Source organism: Trichoderma atroviride, chromosome 2, assembly GCF_020647795.1.
Source record: "Trichoderma atroviride chromosome 2, complete sequence".
In the NCBI taxonomy this organism is placed as follows: domain Eukaryota; kingdom Fungi; phylum Ascomycota; class Sordariomycetes; order Hypocreales; family Hypocreaceae; genus Trichoderma; species Trichoderma atroviride.
In genome coordinates this window covers 2,970,755-2,992,172 of record NC_089401.1, presented here as the reverse complement: position 1 = coordinate 2,992,172, position 21,418 = coordinate 2,970,755, and the positions used below count along the sequence as shown (strand labels likewise).

At 49.0% G+C, this 21,418-nt stretch overlaps 3 protein-coding genes and 1 non-coding gene across 5 annotated transcripts; 2 read left to right on the top strand and 2 right to left on the bottom strand.

The window, feature by feature from the left end:
- The first annotated feature begins 4,479 nt into the window (after window positions 1–4,479).
- On the top strand, window positions 4,480–4,573 carry TrAtP1_003797. Its single transcript has one exon. It is a non-coding gene; the product is annotated as a tRNA-Leu (tRNA).
- Window positions 4,574–14,609: 10,036 nt separating this feature from the next.
- Window positions 14,610–16,558, top strand: TrAtP1_003796 (uncharacterized protein; the record flags this gene model as incomplete). Its single annotated transcript, XM_014088172.2, has 4 exons — window positions 14,610–14,891; window positions 14,989–15,046; window positions 15,110–16,230; window positions 16,298–16,558. 4 exons carry the CDS (start codon window positions 14,610–14,612, stop codon window positions 16,556–16,558), a joined length of 1,722 nt encoding a protein of 573 aa, XP_013943647.2.
- A 1,013-nt stretch (window positions 16,559–17,571) lies between these two features.
- TrAtP1_003795 (uncharacterized protein) lies at window positions 17,572–18,013 on the bottom strand. The gene has a single exon (XM_066112038.1). The coding sequence runs from the start codon at window positions 17,980–17,982 to the stop codon at window positions 17,656–17,658; it is 327 nt and encodes a 108-aa protein (XP_065968120.1). The 5' UTR covers window positions 17,983–18,013; the 3' UTR covers window positions 17,572–17,655.
- Window positions 18,014–18,189: 176 nt separating this feature from the next.
- TrAtP1_003794 (uncharacterized protein) lies at window positions 18,190–21,166 on the bottom strand. Of its 2 annotated transcripts, XM_066112036.1 has the most exons (6): window positions 20,818–21,166; window positions 20,475–20,678; window positions 20,238–20,391; window positions 20,061–20,173; window positions 19,643–19,980; window positions 18,190–19,563 (listed from the first exon to the last, which is right to left on the bottom strand). In XM_066112036.1, exons 1-6 carry the CDS (start codon window positions 20,899–20,901, stop codon window positions 18,561–18,563), a joined length of 1,896 nt encoding a protein of 631 aa, XP_065968118.1. In that variant the 5' UTR covers window positions 20,902–21,166; the 3' UTR covers window positions 18,190–18,560. The 2 variants fall into 2 exon arrangements, with proteins under 2 accessions (XP_065968118.1, XP_065968119.1); XM_066112037.1 differs by lacking the exons at window positions 20,061–20,173; window positions 20,238–20,391; window positions 20,475–20,678; window positions 20,818–21,166 and having other exon boundaries at window positions 19,643–20,052.
- Window positions 21,167–21,418: the final 252 nt, after the last annotated feature.

The following is a 21,418-nucleotide window of genomic DNA, read 5'->3' as shown; positions in this document are numbered from 1 at the left end:
TGCCGTACCACAGCTCGAGACTCGTCTGAGTCAACGCGGGATTGAATGCATCCTGGGGGCGGAATAGCTGTTGATATTAACGAAATGTGACCTGATATTGAATGAGAAATACGAGCGAGCGGATCAGTGCCTAGAGAATGGAGCCTGTTATCGACCAGCCACCAAGACATGTCATTCGAAATCAGATCTTTTTTGACATGCTTGCTTGTACAGATCTTAAACTGGGATCCATCTCAGATTCTGAAGCCACGGCTTGGCGGACGAGGGAGCTTTTTTTTCCAACAGGCGAACCAGGGCCGGGCTTTATTTCGCCTATGGAAACTCGATTCCAAATTTATCAAAGTCCGACCAGCTTTTCACTCGTCACTTCAGCCGCATCTTCAGCTTGCCTGAGGCTGAGGGCTAATCATTAACACTATTTCGAATGAACCATGTTGATATTCGCTCGCAGTGCAAGCCAGGGCATTCCCTCTGGGCATAGCCAACGCTGCGCCGACGCTTCTTTTTTCTTCCCCAGGCCAAGTTCTTGGAAAGCGTGATGAAATTTACGTGGATTCAACGTGCAGCTTGACCATGGAGACCCGGCCCCTTTCCGATCGACGGAACTGGGATCCGGCCAGAGTTGACAGACAGGTGGGCGTGTTAGTGAAACCGGATACACCCATACCGAAAGCGATGACAGATGGCTGTCGGAAGAGGCCGATTAGCGTCACTTACACAATCTCCACGCCAGAATCGCGCCACTACTGCCGCCGATTATGAGACACTTGTACCAATTTCTCAAGACGCGACTGTAAGCTGTTGGGAGAATTTTTCGTGTGAGGAGGCAAGGAAGCTAGAAAATGAGCAGCGGTTCGTACAGAGTCCAAAGCGCAAAGGCTGCCCAGTGGCCCTAGCGATGAGCCCCAACGGCACGAACCAACAGCCGCATGTGCTGCGACAGGGACGGATGCACGATATAATTGCCCCGAAATGGATGTTACGCCGCTGTTGTCGGCCCGTGAATTTGCATGTGAGCGGTACAACTTGTCTCTTCCACGTCTGCCACTTGCACAACATCTGCATGAGGTGAGCAGGGGACCGCTGCTCACCGGCCAGAGAGTGGCGTTGCCTCAAAACAAAGCGCTGTCCTGAAAAACGCCTCTTACTCTCGGCTTCTGAGATAGCAGCGTTGTACACGTATGTGAATACTACATGGCGTTTCGACTTGTCAGCGGCCCCCAATCTCGTGCCGCAGTGGCCTCACCGGTCTCTCAGCTACGGTCTGTGCTCCATGCCACGAAATGCAGCCAGATGTCTTGTCCGAGACCGCAGTGTTCCGTGATTGGCAGCAACAATATGGAGTACGACTCAGCTGAGGAGAGGGCTTTTGGTTTCAATCCCAACATTTCCTGGCCTCGGACTATTGCTACTACTAATAGTACTTGTAGTAGTACGTAATCCCAGCTTTGCCTTTCCCCAGTCTGTCATTTGTCACCTGTCATGTTGGTAACGGGAGCTCCTTGCCTATCTATGCGAATGGCAGCCCATGAACTCGGAGACTTTCCGTCGGAGTTGTAAACCGGGCGGGCATTGATCTGTACTTTATCCGTCACTGTGGGACCAGCTGATCGTTCATGCTCTCTCAAAATTTACACTTGCGGAGTAGGTACTCCGAGACAGAGGCAAATCTGGACTCTGCTGAGCGAAGGGGCTCATTGAGACAGTAGTTTTGCTTGTGGAGAATATCCTCCACTGTGACTCACGATGTGCACTTCAGACGTCTCTGACACTCCCTTTTGATCCTGTGAATCCCTTATCCAGGGAGAGAATTACATTGACGTGTTAGCGAGATAGTAGCCCGACATGTGGGGGACCTTGGAGTCTGAGAAATAAATGACAGCTGTCATTTATGATTGTGATTCATTGAAACGTTTGAATATATTGGCTCAAGGAATTAGTCGTAGTAGGCTGCGATATACTATGCACCAGGGTATGAAACATAACTGCTGAAGATTCCGCATGGCGAGTATTCTCGCCTTTTTTTCCTATTTACAGCAATAAAAAGTAACTATACTGTTTAAACTGCCCGTCGAATGTCTGACGTAGTCGCTATTAGTGGCATTAGATGAATATAGATATTTAACTAGTTACATATTGCATATGACTTACACGTATTAGCACCCATACAGGACTTTTTTTCATCTCTTCTTCCAAGCATTCTTGAGTAACGTTTATTCAGCTCAAAAACATTTATGGCATGCTAAACTGTGGCTGATTTGTTAATAGAGTCTTTTTTTAGACAATGCAATATGGATTCCCATTGTACCTTCCTAGAGAGACGAGAAGTCTTTGAGATAAAGTACAGGGTTGGGAGCAAACGTACCAAACTCCAGAGGTTTGTTTTTATTAAGATGTATGCCTTCCTATAGTTTCATTGCACATATTTCCGTTGAGTACCAGGATGATGTGTTATCCAGGTCTGGGGTGACAAAATTGCCCTTCTCATCTCAATAAGTCGCATTGGAGGATACTGTGAGGCATATCTATATATTCTGATACACTATGAACAATTTCATAACTTTTGCTATTAAGAGCTGCGTTATCTATATTTTCCTAAGTAGTGTTTGATGAAGTTTAAGAAATGCGTCCTAGAGCGGAGGGAGACCTGATGGTGTGCTTGAGAAGATTTCGATCAACTACACTATGAAAACTAAGTACATCCTTTAAAAAACACTGAATACCTATGTTACTCTAGCTGTAGGCCATTTAAATGTCTCCGATGTCATAGTTCAGCTGATGAAGCACTACATACATGGCCATGCGCAGCGAATCAGTAGAGGCTTTTTACCTATTATCTGAACACAACACTACTAAATGTTAGCAAGCTGATATAAGAAGAGCTTGTAAACATAAAGGTATCAAAAAAGTGCAGCAAATCATGGATGTTCCACCCTCTAAGCTATGAGCTCATTGATGGTGAACTTACTACACATGCCCTCTATAAAACTCGCGCAGATATTGTCTCTCACTAATTATGAAGTCTAGGTTGCTGTTATGCATCCACTGACTGTAATCTCTAGTAAAGAACTATTGTTACTTTTCTGGATTTAATACGCCTGCGTTACGGTTGCTGTATGCACAAGTTCAATCGTCGCATATCAGTGCTGTGTCGGCAAACTAGACCTCTATCGTCTGTAAATGGATGTACAAGCACGTCTCACGATTTCAACGCCTTAATGTTCGTCCCATCTCTAGAACTACATAGGCTATCAACTCACTCCCTGTTCTTAAACTCTTACACAGTCAATCATTTTACAGCGCAAGAAACACTATAGCTAGTTGAGATTGCGCGCAATCGCATGGAATGATGGCATCGCTGAACATCAATGGATAGTTCTAAAGTCTAAAAAACTCATATAAATCCCTAAGAAATAATTTAAAAGCTTAATCTCTGAAGCGTTGTGTAAGAGACGTAGCTTTCATCTTCGTATTAATTGGCCGCCCGGTGGCCTTGAAGCAACACTTGCCCGGATAAGCTTGAATAGAGGATGGAGCATTGTAAAACTTGGATATTACAGATATGACTATTATAAATATAAAACTCATCATATGTTCTGTCGTTCTCGTATATTCCCGTCATAAAGGGCATACAGATTGCGCAAATTTAGCAAGGCGGATGTTGAAGAGTGTTTAACACCTATATCCCAAAAACTTGAATACGACTACGGAATTAGCAAATATTTACTAATATTTACTAATATTTACTAATATTTACTAATATTTACTAATATTTACTAATATTTACTAATATTTACTAATATTTACTACATACTATGCCAATGCGGATGATCGAGGACATGAAAGCGGCCTCGAAGTCTCATACGTAGAATGCTGATCCGCTAGTATGTCGCATATGGATTGTTGGGTCTTTGCGATATCGTCCCACGCTGCTTACTTGGTCATGTATAGCATGCTTCGTCATGTCCTAATGTCAATTTCATTTCAGCCATTGGTAAACGCGTTGTCTTACGAGATTATTTGCCTTCTGCAGTTTGTAGCTGCGGGACATGAAAAGAGCGTTGCGATTCACCCATTCCTTCTAAACAGGCGTATGTGCTTAAATATTCGGAGGATTCAATGCGACTTTTGGGTAATGAAATAAAAGCTGTCAAGACTCAAATGCTCTTTAGACGAAGTACTGATGATAGAGACATCGGACCTTTTCCTAGGATTCATTGCTCACACCAGATTACGTCTGCTATCTATATATTCCCTACATGCTATATTATATGTCGTATTTCACCTACCACCAAGCTTCATTTCTTGCTTGATAATCCGAAATACGCAACAACGGCTATAACATGAATCTGAATAACCAAATAAGAAACTCTTATCCGCACCTTCACGTAAAAATATGTGCAATGAATGGCACATCGCGTGGACGACGCTTCTATATAACAACCCGCAGACTCGCGTTAGCGCTAGTTAGTGCCTGTAGCCAAGATGGCCGAGTGGTTAAGGCGATGGTTTTAAGTATAAATATTTGACACCATTATCGAGAGATTCCAGGGTTCGAACCCCTGTCTTGGCAGTTACTTTTTGCGGTTTCTCAATGATGTGGTAATCTGATGTGGATGTGGTAATCTGAAATACATTTCGCCATGGGCGTAGTGGCTGGTAGCCTCTGATAGTGGACAGCGGGTAATTTTGCGCGGTTCCAAATAGCATGGCGTTAGTGCGGGGTTCATGGACGATGGGGAAAGGGACACAGGCCATTACATTTTTCCAATAATATAAAGAAAAGATGACCCAAATATCAAGAAAGAATGATAAAAGGGAAACTTATTCAGTACCATCATTCTGTTATCTAGCAATTAGCTATAGCGTGGGCTACTACTGCTACTACTGCTATTCATCTATTGCATCTACTATCTCTACTACATGCACCTTTACTATCTTTACTACCACTGCTGGTACTGCTCCTGATGCTCCTGATGCTCCTGATGCTCCTGATGCTCCTGATGCTCCTGACGCTCCTGACGCTATAACTTCTTCATGTATCTACTAGTTGCATATTTTAATACGCAGACTAACCGTCTTCATGTTATTAAGCTACAGCCGGGGTGCTGGATCATGAAAATAGGTGGCGGATAACTGTTCCCTAATAAATGGCAGTATATAATCGACGAAATCCCCTGAGCTCTAAGAAGTATTCATCCATCATTTCCTTACTACAGTAAATGAAACGAGATCAATATGCTTGACAACATACACGAAAGAAGAAGAAGAAGAGTAATGAATAGGCTTCTCATTCATGAGGATATTACGCCCTCGCATTTTTATGTTCTACAAGTCAATGAATAAGACATAAAGCGCTTCATTAGTTAAGTAAAAGGATCAAGATACTCCACTGCCAATAAATCCAAACTGAAACCATATAAAGAATGGACAATATTTCGGTTCCTAGGGTAGATATATCCTACGATACGAGGCACGAAATTGTAGGGTAAACAACTAGTTTATAGAACAGACCATACAAAGCGGGAATGTACTATTTCTCCTGCTATCAATCAAGACTAGTAGCTAATTTATTCACGAGGAGCTACAAAAGCAGACTAGTTCGTAATTATAGAAAGGGGGCCAAGATATCTAAGAGTCAGTTTGACCATTGTCAGTCGAATCCCACCCGATGTTCATACGTCTTTGCAATCACTAGTATCATTATAAAAAGACAATTTCCTGATTCGATTGACCAGCGGGCTTCATTTTCCTCTTTTCAAAAGTCATTGGATAAAGTAGAAGTGCAACCGGCCACTCTTGCAGTTCATCCATACGATACTTGACTCTTTATTTCTAAAATTGCTATTCATTTGTAGCATTTAATACGTCGCGTCCTTCTTTAACAAATAGTTCATCGACGTAAATGAATTGAGCAATTATATATATATAGCTAGCAGATAAGCCATCACCCTTTGCAATAAGAGAAAAACGCCAATTTGTCCATGCCGAACTTGTCTCCCCAGTGAAAGATTCGTAGTACTGGCCCATACTCTGTATACTGCCTACTTATCACAGGAGCAGAAGCAAACTGTGTTTTGGATTGAAGCAAAAGAGATGGATCTTGGCCATGTCATGCAGATGAGCTGGTTAACTCACTTGGCCACGATGACCATTGTTGTAAAAGGGGACGAAATCTACAAAGCCATAAACCCCGTTTATAAGACATGAAAGAAATAATATTTCCTGAGATTCTGTGTATGATCAGAAAGGCCGTCACAAGATCAGTTAGAAGACTAGGAGTCAAAGTCTACGAAACATCCTACGGACGCCATACACAGCTATGCACCATTGTTAGCATGCTAGACAAATAGTTCACTTACCTCTTCGCCGTAGCCATTTCAGTGGGGAAAAAACTCCGTCTCCCAGTTCTTCACATGAACAACATATGAACCAAGCCACAGCAATACAAGAGGGCATGTAACTCCAGCAAAGACAGATACCCCAAACTTACTTTCAAGGCCATTGAAAACCCGTTCAAGACCGTCAAAAAAGCCAAGAAAGCCAAGATCTCGAACACGAGGCAAAAAGAGCAAAAGCAGTTAGTAAACTCTGAACAAACAAGCGTAGAAAGCATAGAAAGACAAATGGACGAATAAGTCGCATCCAAAATGACACGCCAGCAAAGATCGAGATGCAAAAGGCGGAAACCTTTCCATTTGCCACCAGCCGCGCGGAAACCAGGCCTTGTTAAAAAAGAGCAACTGCCCCGATGAGAAGCGACAGCCAACCACTTGTTCGACCAAGCCACGTTCACGCTCAAATTCCCTCAATAGGCAATTAGAAGCAATTAGAGAAAAACTCTCTTCGCCCAAGCGCGGCGCCTCCTTCGCTTGGGGGCCTGGTTAACCGTCTGGGGAAGAAGAAAGTTAAAAACCCAGGCTAGAAGGTTTCGAACAAATCGAGAATAAATGGTTGGATGGCTCGTAAACCAGGTTGATTGTGTATTCCTCGCTCTAGTTTTTTGTTTTCTGCTTGGCTGAAAACGTCTCTCTTGACATTGGAGTCGTGTCGCATTGTCATTCGCGTAACTCCAGCCCCCTGAATATTCTGACCGGATGTCTTCGGAAGCTGCATGCAGTAGTGAAATTGAGCTGTCGCATTGCACCCAACAGCCGTTCTCGTCTCAATTTTCCAGAGCATGGCTGTCGGAGTGGCTTGAAGCCACAGCAACAGAGCAGTGTCAGCGACCCAAAAACAAGGCTCGCCCCATGAATCAGTGGCAAAAGCCACACCAAGAGAACAAATACAGGGGAGCTGTAATTAAAAATCTTGCCATTGGCTAATCACATCAAGAGCGAGAGCCCACTACGCGCCCAATCAGCACGCAAATGCAAGACAATAACGGTGCAGCTGAAAACGCAAAATTCGTGATTCCGCGCGGAATCCGTGCACGAGGGCTCAGCCGCGAATTGCCGAGCCCCAAGGCGTCGCGAAAGCCCGTATATGGTAGTCGCGCTACGATCGCACGGCCTTGGATTCCTCGTTAATTGAGTTCAGCCTCGTTTTAAACAGAAAATAAAAGCATCTCGGCGAGGCCTCAAAGTCCAAACTGGTGGCGATGATGTCGACCAAGTTTCCACATGGGCACGGGCTGGACCCATTGGGTCCTCTTCCCGACTGCTTGCCACCAGATTCATCTGCCAAAACCTGGGGCCCCGGATTTGCCATGACAAAGAGATATTTGCATCTCTTGCATCTTGGAGCATGTGTTTAGTCGATGGGGCAAAATGGAGTTGCCCAGATTCCAGGATCTCGCCTTTGCTCCAGGAAGTTGCAAGTTTGTACGTAATTGAAACTCCACCATGGGGAGGGGGTGAGCCGAGAGACGCAGAATGATCCCATCGCGAGTTTGTCAAGTCTGGCAACTCTAGTAAACGATTACTCCGCAAAAGTTGAAGTCGTCAATGCCGATTTTCCCTGAGCTTAGAGACGAAGAGGCGGAGGGGAGGCGCTATCGAATGGTCGCGGTGGAAGGGAGGCCAACTAGGAACAGCTCAGCTTGTGAAGAACAAAGAGCACGCTGCCCAATTAGCTCTGATTTCTTACCGTCGCATTGATCGGATTAAGCTTGAATCAAGGTGATGCGTTTAGAATGGATACAGTTCCATTATAGGTATCATCTGCGTCGTAAAGAGGAGAGGATTGTCGTTCAGCGGTTGCGTTTCAAATGACCAATCCGCTCCTTGGCATAGCGGTTGATGCTACGCAAATGCACGAATTCTTTCCAAGCTGTAAGATTGGGTGCCAATGCGTGGCGCACAGACATCCCGGAGCTCGATCCTGTCTGGACCAGGAGCATACTGCTGCTGACGGTTGAACGTCATGAGGGGTTTCCTCTCAGCTGCAATAAGCGATGGATGCTGGTGGAGCGATATTGAGTCGATGATTCCAATGAGGGGGAAACCAAACGCGCCATCTCCTTCAGCTTTGAGCGCTTAATGCTCGAGATTGCGGAGTAGCTGTCATAGTAATACCTACTATGTAATAGACCAGGCAAGGGAAGATAAACTGACGTTACTTGACACTGACTCGTAAAGATTTGACCAACAATCAAACGTGTCGCTGCTTCCCTGTCTAATCTTTCGGTCGAAGCGCGGCGGATCCTCTAAAAGGGAAGACAGGAACCCACCAAAGCGGAACAGGGTCTCGAGATATGGAGTTGACACATAGCCTTCTCGAGACGGGAGCGATTTGTTGATCATGGCTAACTTCTGCCTTTTCCTGCCTTGCCTAGCGATGACTGTCATCACTTTAACGAAGGGCAAATAGCTTGCTCGCCCATCTCTCTAACTCAGTCGAGTCAAGACGCGGCTGCCCCGTATTAGACGCCGCCAGCTGATGATTATTGGGCACGAGGGCACCTATTGAGCTTATCAGCTCGGTCTGCTTTGGTATTAGCACCGTCATTCTAGGTGCACATAGACATGCCGAATCGCGTATATTTTGTACGAAGCGCTAGCAGAGGGAGCGGCGTCGCCGATCCTTGAGCAACGATGCCATTCGTCCATCTACCACGCTAGCAGAGGAGACCTAGCCAGATGAGGCTAACACTGGCCGGAGCAAGTAAGTGAGGCGAGCATTAGTCCAGCATCCCAATAGCGTCGGGGGAGGTGGCATGAAGATTGCAAGGGCCTCCAATGGACCATGGTACAAAAATACAAGTATGTGCCAGAGTACGGTAGCATTCTGCGGTGTCGTCTTCCGGGAAATACGGGGACCGTATCAAGAGGCATTAGTGCGTGTCTGGCCGATGACACCTGAAGCAATCCGTGCTTGGCTTGAGGCAGCTTGAGGCATCAGCTCTGCGTTCGGTGCTGTTTAGCCTCTTGTCACGATTCTAGAACAAGACAAAGGGCTTACGGTCACTCCTCGTTGACAGTTTTAGCCCGTCCTAAGATGCGCCCTCCGTGCCGCCTTACCCTACGGAGAATTTGGTGCTTTGCGGGGTGATTGGAATCGCCTTGGATACAGAGAAGAAGCGGCAGAAGGCCAGCTAGGCAAGGCACGTCCTGCAAGCTACCAAAGGGTGTTCCTGCGGGCGGCAAGGCAGTGCTGACTAGGCCGGTAGGTTAAGTGAGGCGCCGCAGATGTGATCCGCTCTTCTGACATGTGCTCGGCGATGTAGCATCAAGGCTATCCTCCCGATATCCATGCAACGAAAAACCGTTGAAAGAGCTGCTGCTGCTCCATATTCGAGGTCGAGACGTGATCCGAGCCGTGCCAGCGCAAGTGGGTAGAGCGCACGTGCATTGATGCCTCTGCGATGCCGAGATTCATCGTCTCTCCACTTGGCATGTGTTATCGCCCAGCTGTGGCTCTTCCTTCTTACTAACGAGTTGCGAGCCACTTCACCCCAGACTAGTCGAGTCGCATATGAGCTGTTCGTGGTCCGTGTGTACCGCCAAGTTTCGTATCTAGTGACAGTAGTATCCAAATACGCAGCATTTAGATTGATATCGTGGCGGAGAAGAGATATGAAAACGACGCTAATAAGCAGGAACAGTCAGTCATCTGCTCGAAGCATGGCGTAGAGGGGGGCAAACGAACACCAAATCCTCCAGCCAATCAGAGCCCCTGGGTTAGCAGCCCTTCTTGCCCGTATGTGGTGTCACCAAGGAGGAAAAAAACCTTCCTGCTAAGAGCGCCATCTGGGTGTTTAATCAGCTTCTAGAAAAAATGTCGCATTCTAGTGCTGGCATTCGGTGTTGTGGCGGACAGCCCTCTGGTATTGGATGCCTCAAGTGCCCTCGGCTATCATGAGGGAGGGGTCGTTTTAGCCAAAGGAGGCAGAAGGCATGGCGCCACAAGCTACGACGGTTGGAGAACGCTAAAAACATTCTAAATCATTCAAGGTTCTGGTTTCCATATGGAGACTAACGGGAGTTGCAATTCAGGTGAATCGACCTCTTTTAGCAGAGCCAACGGTCAACGCAAGATTGTTATCGAGACCTGCATAGTTGTACTAGCGGCATGGCCAGTTTGCAGATACCCAAAGGGCTACTATAGGTAGCCATGAGTGGTGAGTCTACTAGCATCACTAGTGATACAGCAGACAGAACTTAGTACTCTGCGCCGCTTGTACCTGCAATCTAGGGACGCTGACCTGGATTGGGGTGCTGGGCGAGTCAAGAAACAAGCATCGCCAGATCCTGGTGGTAGCGTCAAGCTAGACTTCACCCACCTGTCACGAGAGGCAAAAATGGCCATTGTATCTCCCAATAGCCTTGCTGAGGCTGATTTCACGTCGCTAGCGCGTAACCCTGATCGTGCTTTGTACATTTCCCCAATACAGGCGAGGAAGAAGCGCTGCAAGGTTTGGGGGCAGGTATACCATGTGCGAGAAATTGGGCTGCTTGTAGGGGTGTAAAGAATTTGAAGCCTGCGGGCGACATGCTCGGATAACGACCAGGATGTTAAAAAGCACTTGACAATTGCGAGCTTACCGGATAGTACAGTAGCCCTTCCCTCCGGAGCAATGACACCAAAGAGAGCAAAGACCCCTGGAAAGACTGGGTCAGCCTGTTCGGTCAGATATAGATTATTGGCCTCTTCCTTGCCCTAGGCAGATAAGCAGCATTTGCTTTGTTCATCAGAGCAGGTACTGTAAGCTGTGAAAAGATGAGCAGCCGATCCTCTTCCTGTCCTTGAAGCAGCGGGCCTCTGTTGGCTCACGACTCGTGTTTGCCCGGCGACTTGTGAAATTGGATGATCGGCGATGATACCAGAAGGGAGCAGAGCGTGCAGAGGAGACAAGATGCGACCCGCCGTCGCTTCGGGCCAAGACGACAGCTTTGGGCCAGGAATGGCAGGTCAGCAGGGCAGAAGCTTGCTAGAATGCTTCATGGAAGCCCACATCGCCACCGGGAGGGCATCAGATCCAATGGGCGAGCCGCGAATAGTGCTAAGCTTGAACAGAGTAGATAAACCGGCTGCGCGGGGATGCAACCACCAACCACACGCTGTTGACCTATCATGGTGGGTGGAGGCCCAGGGAGCCAGGGTGTCGGTGTCTTGGCTTTGCTGCAGACAGACGGCGCTGAGGTTGTACGAGGCGAGGCTTTCAAAATGACGCCAGCAGCCGGTATGTGATCGGTGTACATGTATGTGCCACCGTCTTTGCTGTATCGGTATGAGACACGAGGCGAGGCAAAGCTGGCTTCTATCGGCCGAGCCGTGAACGAGCTGATGGGATTGTGGATCGATCACACGCTTATCGCTTGATGGCATGGCTGTCGGCAGCGAGGCTGTATACGAGTACGTACTGCAGCGGACGGTATCATGGAGGCGAAATCGAGCCATGTGGCGTGGGCAAACAGCTTGGAAGAGAGGGAGTGTGACAAGATGGCAGCCAGGCCAGCTGGATGGAAATGGAACCATTGCGGAGACGAGTCTGGTGATTTCTGGACAGATGCGTGAGCGATCTGGGTGCTGCGGAGTGCTGGAGAGGCCGGAGAGAGAGCTGAACGCAGGTTAACACGAGTAAGTTGATTTATTGCAGCCCAGCAGATGGCGTGAGACGTTTCTGGCGTCTGATGGCAGATGGCGATATGGAATGGACTTGATATCATGGAAATCATCGATGCATGAGTCGAGCGTGAGTCGAGTAATATGGAGTAGAGCAGGCAGGATTCTGGACGGCTGCAGCGAAAAACATGTGCCTGCGTATCAAACGTGCCCTCCACGAGGCCAAGCAGCTGTCTCTGGTAGTGATGGCTGCCATCTGGCCTGCGAATTCGTGCGAAGGCCATGTACCAGGTACAAGAGCCTACATGCGCTCCGATCGCCATGGCACTTGGCTGACAGCAAACAGCAAGCGGTGTGCGGAGTAATTCGCACTCGTTGTACCGTCAGGTAGCAGCAACAGACGCTGAAGGGCCAGGCACCATATCAGGGTCTCGCCGAGATCCAGGCAGAGACCCAGGCAAATGACACCCCGATTCAGATATGCATTGTGCTGGACATGCAGGTGCTGATGTACGTAGCAGTGATCAGCGTAGCCATGCGCATCGTCGCCACGAGGCTGCGTGCGCTACAGAATTAGAGTCGAACAACAGCGCTCTCCCGTACGCTCTAGCAACCAGACGCCCGGAGCATCGCCAGATGTTGCGCTGCAACTCTACTCGAGTCTCTGCAACTCTGCAAGAGGCGCGCGCAGGGGTTGTCCGACGACCCAATTGGCGGGCTAGCCTTATTCGCAACCTGGGGCTTGGAGTAAATGTCGCTTGCGCCACTGCCCCGTCGCGCTAGCATCTCTACGCCCTAGCGCGGCACCGGAGACCACTGAAAGAAGGCCAGCAGCCACCAACCCCCAACTTCCCCGTAGAGACAGCGGGCTCCGAACGCTATCTGGTTCGCTGCTAGCGTCACGCGGCATCCACAGATAGCGGCAGCAAAACGATTTGATAATCATAATCGATGCATGGTGCGGGGGACATTGATAAACATGCCCAGGGAACGTGGCTCGCCAATATATGGTGCACGGGCTGCAGAGTCATGGTCCCCATCAGGTTGAATCCCTCTCTTGCTTTGCAGCCAAGCGCTCGACCTGCAATGCTGAAGGCGATAAGCACTGTGGAGAGGAAATAGGCACTCGTGCTAAACCCCCGAAATACAGGTAGTGCCCAAGTAGACGCTGCTAGCACCATCGCTGGGACTGCCGCCTGGTTTCGGGCAAACACCAGGGCCAAGATCTGCACCACCAGACGCTCAATGCAGCGATCATTGGGGGAAACAGTCCAGAGGCAAGGGGGTGCGGGGCCTTTCCTCGACCGGGACCAGGATGCAGCACGCGCGTAATAGACTGGGCTACAGATTTGCCCAAGTGACGGCGCTGGAGATATGATATGCGCCATACTGGATGGTGTAGCGCTCGTACTGTGTCTATGAGCCTGCCTGCACCACGCACTGCAGTGAGCTCTGGTGCTACGTACGGTACCAGCAGCTGATGGAATGAAATGAACCCAGCCGTTGTTCCGTTGAATGTAGTATCTGTACTTTATGGCTGCAGCAGTCTCTGCGCTACAGCACATGTACGAGGTCCCTGTGCAGTAGTCTCAGAAGAGAGACAGGGGTTGCTTCCGCCTTGGCTCTTGTTTCTTTGCGTATTGGTGTGGCAGTGGTACCAGAGCCATGGTCGAGCCGATGGCAGCAGGCAAAACACTGGTACCGGTACCTTGCGCGCCGGTTGACCAATCCATCGCTCTCATGCCGGCGGTGCACGATACGCTGGACGTACAGCAGCAGCCTGTATCATATAGGAGGCAGGACAAGGCAGGACAAAGACAGGCCGGCACAGGCAGGCAGAACAAGACAGAAACGGGAGAACGGGCCTTTTGCTCTTGGCTCTGCATATGCATGTGCCGATGCTGGTGCGGTGCTGGCTGGCTGGTGCTCACTCACCTCACTTGGGGAAAAAGGACCGCGGGCGATGCGATACAAGCATCGATACCTTGGGCTGCTCGAATCTCCAGGTCCGGGCCCGGGTCCAGGTACCTTCCGCCTCGCTTGATTCAGGCAGGATCCCTCCGTCCCCTCCTTCTCTTCTGCTCTGCGCACCCTCTGGGACTTTTCGCTCGCCTCACCCCCCGGCAACTCGACGCTTCAACCCAGAAAAAGAGCTGCGAAGCTAAAAGCCTCGAACTCCGTTAGCCTCACACACCAAGCAAGCCTCCAAAATCGCCCCTCTGCCACCCCGGCCATAGCGCCAGCACCAGCAATCGCACCAGCGCCAGCGCCAGCAGCCAGATCCAGAGCCACGACTTTCTGGTGCAACGTCCTTTGGGGTCCTTTGGGTTCCTGCGAATGCTTCCATGCATAAATTGTCGCTTCCCGGCCCTCCTTGTCGACACCGCCCTCTCAATCGGTATCCCTGCCTCACTCGGTCCAGAGGGTTGTTGACTGGTCCCCGACTGCATCTGCATCTTTTCTTTATTTAGACCAATTGTCCCCCTCATCTCTCGTCCCATCTCTTCTTCTCCTCACCTCCTTCCTCTCTCTCTTCTACCTTTTCCTTTCCCTTCATCCTCAAAGACACAAGACACAAGAAGAGCAACACCAAGGCCTTCATCATGTCGAAAGAGGAGAGTGGCCATGTCACTCCCGAGAAGGGCGACAATGTCGTCGACTATCAGGCCAGCACGACAGTCCTCCCCAGCGAGGGCCCTGAGCGCGACGCCAACTGGTTCACGCGCAATGGCCTCAACGCCGACTCCTTCAAGAAGAAGCACTATGGCCCGGGCATGGTCGAGCTTGAGCGTCCCATGAAGGCTCGCCATCTTCACATGATTGCCATTGGTGGTTCCATTGGTGCTGGTTTCTTCGTCGGCTCGGGCGGTGCTCTGGCCAAAGGTGTAAGTTTTTCTGTCTCTCCCGATGCTTCGTCCTTCTGGTCTCTTTTTGGCGCAAAGATGTGAACGGTTTTGCTCATCATGTCTTGCAAACTTATAGGGCCCTGGTTCTCTCTTTGTCGACTTCCTCATTATCGGTATCATGATGTTCAACGTCGGTAAGTGCTATTCGTTGCGCAATCTGTCCCTGGTATGACTGTGATCTGACAAGGCTTCATTAGTGTACGCTCTCGGTGAACTCGCCATCATGTACCCCGTCTCTGGTTCTTTCTACACATACTCTGCTCGTTTCATCGACCCTGCCTGGGGTTTCGCCATGGGCTGGAACTATGTTCTTCAGTGGGCTGCCGTTCTTCCGCTTGAATTGACAGTTTGTGGTATTACGATATCGTACTGGAACTCGGAAATCACCACAGCCGCTTGGATCTCTCTCTTCCTCGGCGTCATCATCATCATCAACCTGTTTGGCGCTCTCGGCTATGCTGAAGAGGAGTTTTGGGCATCGTGCTTCAAGCTGGCTGCCACCGTCATCTTCATGATCATCGCTTTTGTCCTTGTCCTCGGTGGTGGTCCCAAGGATGGCCGATACCACGAGTACTGGGGTGCCCGCTACTGGTACGACCCGGGCGCGTTCAAGAACGGCTTCAAGGGCTTCTGCTCCGTCTTCGTCACCGCTGCCTTCTCCTTCTCCGGTACTGAGCTGGTCGGTCTTGCCGCTGCCGAGTCTACTAACCCCACCAAGAACATGCCCGGTGCTATCAAGCAGGTCTTCTGGCGTATCACCATCTTTTACATCCTCGGTCTCTTCTTTGTCGGCCTGCTGATCAACAGCGATGATCCCGCTTTGCTCTCCTCTGCCGCCTACGCTGACTCCAAGGCCTCTCCCTTTGTGCTTGTCGGCAAGTACGCTGGCTTGAAGGGTTTCGACCACTTCATGAACCTCGTCATTCTCGCCTCCGTCTTGTCCATCGGTGTCTCTGGTGTGTATGGTGGATCTCGAACCCTGACCGCTCTGGCTCAGCAGGGCTATGCTCCCAAGCTCTTCACCTACATTGACAAGTCTGGCCGTCCCCTGCCCTCTGTCATCTTCCTCATCCTGTTCGGCTTCATCGCCTATGTCAGCTTGGATGCCACCGGTCCCGTTGTCTTTGACTGGCTTCTTGCCATTTCCGGCTTGGCCGCTCTCTTCACCTGGGGCTCTGTCTGCCTTGCCCACATTCGATTCCGCAAGGCCTGGAAGTACCACGGCCACACTCTGGATGAGATTCCATTCAAGGCTGCTGGCGGTGTCTACGGCTCATACCTCGGCCTTTTCATTTGCGTCATTGTCCTGATGGCTCAGGTAAGAATATGCTTTTCTAAAAATCTGATACAAGAAGACGACATTTTACTAACCTCTGTGGCTTTAGTTCTATACCGCTATTGCAGCCCCTCCCGGATCACCAGGCGTTGGTACCGCAGAGGACTTCTTCAAGCAGTACCTGGCTGCTCCCGTCGTCCTCGGTTTCTGGATCGTTGGATGGCTGTGGAAGCGCCAGCCTTTCTTGAGAACCAAGAACATTGACGTTGACACTGGTCTCCGTGAGTTTGACTGGGACGAGATCAACGCAGAGCGCACAAGAATTGCTGCCCTGCCTGCCTGGAGACGCATCATCCACCACACCTTCTAAGAGCCCAAGCTCGACGATAATTTCTTTATCCATTTCTTTTTTTTTTTATTCAACACATGTGTTGTTCCTCCGTCGATACAGTATGGCATCATGTTGGATGCAGACTGGAGTTAATGAGGCGGAGTGAATTCGGATGACGATGATGTAACGCTGTATATGCAACCACGCCTACGATGCTGTGGGCGACTTCTTCCTGTAAACAATTAGCTTTATTTCTATTATGCAACATGATACCACGGCGGCTGTAAGCAAGCCTCTAACGGGGATGGGAATCAAATCAATATATACCTGTTCATACAATCAACTATTGATCCATGATATGTTTCTGTGATGATCGATATCGACATAAACTGGTTCAGCAACAGCACTGTGACTATTGCTCGACGACGTCTCGATGTTTTTGGTTGCTGACATTTCGCGGTGCATCTTGGTCAAATGTCTGCTGCTTGTTGGCAACGAATGAAGTCGCCAGAGTCAGGACGAAAAAGAGCTGGAAAGTTTGAGACGAACAACGGTGCTGTATCGATGTCGAGTTCGTAGCGGTCTCATCGGGACATGAGAATCGTGAGAATGTTATTGACATGGCATATGGAAATCTGTTGACAGTTTGGATCAGGTAAGAGGAGCTGCAGAAAGAATGCAACGTAAGACGAGAGAAAGACTAGAAGTTTTGAGAAGGGAGTTGAATATGATGGCGAAATGAAGAAAGAAGTCTTCATTTCCTTCTTGTCCCTTTTCGTTTGCATTTTTTGAGAATGAGAGAGACTAGGAGAGCGGCAAGGATTGTGTGCATGTTTTCTTACTTTTTTTCTCTTACCTCTTCTCATTTCTTGCAAAGATTAAGGTCTGAAAAAAAGCAGAAGAAAATATATGGGTACAGACAATCTACCTATCTTTTTCTTGTTTTATTTTCATCTCATCGAAAACCCCGATGGACGGCGGGAACGGGGGGGCCTGCGAAAATATTTAACATGTCGTTAAGGCGCGCGCCCTAAACTTTTTTGACATGGACTTGTTTGGATGGATCGTTTCCCCCATGACACACCGCAACCGCAGTGGCATGGAAGCGGCAATAGCGGGACGACGTAACCTGCGCCCTATGGGCGGACCGCGGGTTGTAATCGGAGTGGCGTGGGGTCTTGGTCGGTGTGGAGAGAGCTGGGAATCGAGCCGGGGGGAATATACGAGCTGGGGAGAGAGTGAAGAAGAAAAGATGATGAAGAAAGGGAGGTTGGAAAAATTAGGGGAAATGCAAAAAGTAGTATAGATATAGACATGGAGAGAAAATAGATTGTGTGAAAGGAGTTGAGGGCCAAAGAGGCTGAAACGATTGAGCTGCTGATTTCATTTCTCAACATTGGGAATTTCTTATAGGCAAACTTACCTACAAGGGGGAATCCACTAGCCTCTCCACGCGGACGCATCGCAAATGAGGAAGTCTAGGACGACAGCCGCAAAAAAAAAAAAAAAAAAACGATATGAACAGGAATAAGCTACAGCAGGGGCTTGCTACGATGGATATATGTACGTATGTATTTCGCATACATAATCTGTTCTTTTTATATTCCGTAATCTAGATCGGAACACAACACGAGAGGGCCTTTTTGTGGTGGAGACTTTTGGCGGGCGCTGAGTAAACAAAAACGTGTCAGGAGGACTGGATTTTGAGTCTTGAAAGTTTAGGGCGTGGTTTTGACTATGACTAGTCTTGGTACTTTTTGGCAGATGATGGAGAAGCACGAAAGAGAGGAGAGGAGAGGAAATGTGTGTGAATAAGTGCTTGTGGGGAGTGCAGGTTGACGCTTTATACTACGAGCACTGCTGCTTGTCTGAGACATGATCAACGTCCGTCAGCAAAAGGTTGTCAACACACCGCAAAAGAGAAACATGGCCATGATTAAAGATTAAAAACCGCTAGTAGAAGATTAAAACAACTAGTAGCTCAAGAACAAAAGGGGCAAAGAAAATGTTTTATATACTAATCAGGAAGCAAAAGTCAGGCTTAGTAATTTTGTCGCTCCACCATACTCATCACATCGCCAACAGCCGTCCTCCCTAGCTTTTTCAACAAAATCTTCTCGTCCGCCTCTCGGTATCGCTCCCATCCATCCAGACCTTCCTTTGCCTGGATGCTCAGCGTCTCGTAGCCCTGCTTGATGACCTCAGCCACCTGGTGCGTCGTCAGGTTGGCCGGCAGCTTCTTCTCCGAAGAGCCTCTCTCGGTCAATATCTGTTTGTAGTGAGCGCTGACGTTGATGAGCGTATCGATTGAGTTGCTGTTGCGGTTCCCCAGACGATAATTTTCTTTAAAGGATGTGAGGACTTCGCCTGATTCGAACACCTTGTAGAAGAGATCGTCGTATGCGGCAGGAGTCGGTAGGAAGGCTTCACCAGCGGATAATGACAGTGCGACTAGATTGACGACGTGGTCGAGGACGGTTTCGATGTGCTGCAAGTCTTTCAAATCCGAGGCATACGTGTTAAGGAAACGTATGAGCGATAGCAAAGACCGGAAAAACTCTGACCAATGGTAATCCAATCGTGTTCGTGACCGCGAAAGATAGGAAATGATTCGGAGCATGATACCCAAGCAGAGAACGTATAGACTGACGTCCAGCCGTCTTTTCAAATTGTGGTTGATACCATCTAGCATCGTATCGAGGACGCACGTTGCAAGAACACGATCTCCCTTTACCAAGGGCAAGTGCGGTGGCCGTTGTCGACAAAGCCGTACATGCGTCTTGGATTCGTCGCTACAAATCTTCTTGCAAATGGCCGGGTCTTCAATAAGAAGACGGAGCACCATCAGATTCAGATGCGAATAGTACGTTGCTCGAGACGACAGGTGAGAGTGTTGCAGAAGATAGGAGGTGAGTGATAGGAAGCTAGATATTGGGCGCTCTTTGTCTTTTTCGCTGGGCAGGGTCACGAGATGGAAGCAAAACAGCTTATTTGCGTGGGAGAAATCATATGTTGCTAGGAGAACAGCAGCAGTTTGGCCGGGCCTTGGGGGTAAGTTAATGTTAGACTTCTGACGCAATATTGGTTGAAGTCTGCCTCCAATGAGGGCTAGTCATCACTTACAGTTTTGTAAACAGTTGCTTTGCCGTTGTAGCATCATACACTGGCTTCTTCTCGGGCTTTGGCCCAGGCGAAATGACTCCCAAGCCAATCATGTTCAAAGTGCTGCTCAACGTCCAGCCCTCGGGGAGATCCTCTTGGATGTCGACATAATCAGATCGCAGTGTCTGGCATGCGTTTCCGATGCAGCGAACAACCTTTTGAATGACGGCTTCATTGACAAAGTCGTTTAGCCGTAGCTGGTACGGATTTTGGAATTCAAACTTGTTGTAGTTGGCAAGTATCCCCAGCAGAATAAAAGGTTCCAGGTCTTGATCAGGTTGCTCCGAGCTTTGGATAAACTAGAATGAGAAGCATATGAAGATTTAGTTGGTACTCCTAGTCTCAGGCGCCTGGCTTTCAATGTTGCCGCCCTACGCACCTTCATAATTGACGGGAACAAGTCCCTCTGTATCATGTACGTCAAGAGCGTCGTCTGATATGCTCCCGCCGAGACGGCCAGCAGCACCTCGATAGCCTTGTGGCGCAGATCCACTCCATCGCACCATCCGTCAGCTTACAGCACTTGTAACACAAGCTTGTTGACAGGTGTACACACAGTTTGTCCCATTCCGTATAATCCCGTCGAGAGTGCTCACAAAATCCGTAAATACCGTGTCAACGTGATCGAGGCCGGCCAGTATAGTTATGATGTCGGAGCTCGGATGCGCGTGTTTCTTGGTCAATACGCATGCGAGGAAGACGCTCAGGGTCTATCCAGTCCAACGTGTGATGTTAGCGGTTCGTCCTTGTCTGGGGAATCGGATCTCGAATCAAATGCCGTGGCGCAGCGTACATCAAGAGCATACAACGGAGCTGAGCCCTTGCCATCCTTGACCGCCGCAATCGCCTTGCTGAAGAGCTCCCTCGTGCGCCCCTCCAAGAGCAGCAGGTCGGCCGGGTGGATATCGTTTAATATCTTCCTCAGCGTCGGCCGATCGGGTCGCAGCAGGAAAAACTCCCGCCAGAAGCCTTCCGATTTGTCGCCGTCGTCATCGTCCTAGTGCGTTCGTCTTCGAATCAGCGCGGGCGCATTGCAGAGCCGGAAAAGTAGAATACCTTTGGCGACAGGCTGATTTAGCTAAGATGGTCTTGCTTTGACACGACGGCCAGAATAAAAGGGGGGGCGCTGGGCAAACCTTGAAAAGGGTTGAGTAGAGCTCGACAATCTTGGGGACAAAGACCTCTGGCTGAGGCTGGCGAGTCAGCGGTGACGCCTCCATGGGAATGCGAAGTTGGCGAAGAAGAGAGCTTCAGCTGCTCCTGTCATTGAGGCGATGGAGACGACGTGGATGTCATTATCGTGAGGTGGGGCAGCCGATAAAGAGAGCACAGCGCTAGACAGTTGGGTGCTCTTAGCACTGTATAAACACTGCGATATGGTCGAGCGTCTGACAGTAATGTCTCGGGTTAAGCACTGTATGCACCCCGGACTGTAGCCCCAGGCCAATCACAATCTTTAATTAGAACTTTCACGATATCGCTCCTATACGGATGTGCTCAGCTACTAGTAGTAAGTAATACTCCGTATATATGGTGTACATAGGGCATGCATGCACTTCGGAATCTCCCCAAAGTAGAAAGCCCGAATCTGGCTTCTCGTCAACATACCAAATAAAGCTAGGCAGAGAAATGGTTGTCGTTTCACGTCCCACATTTGCTGCCCAGGAGATAGCGTCTGGTCTAATTACGATAGTACGTAATATCTCTCAATAAGCATTATTCACGCGCGCAGATACA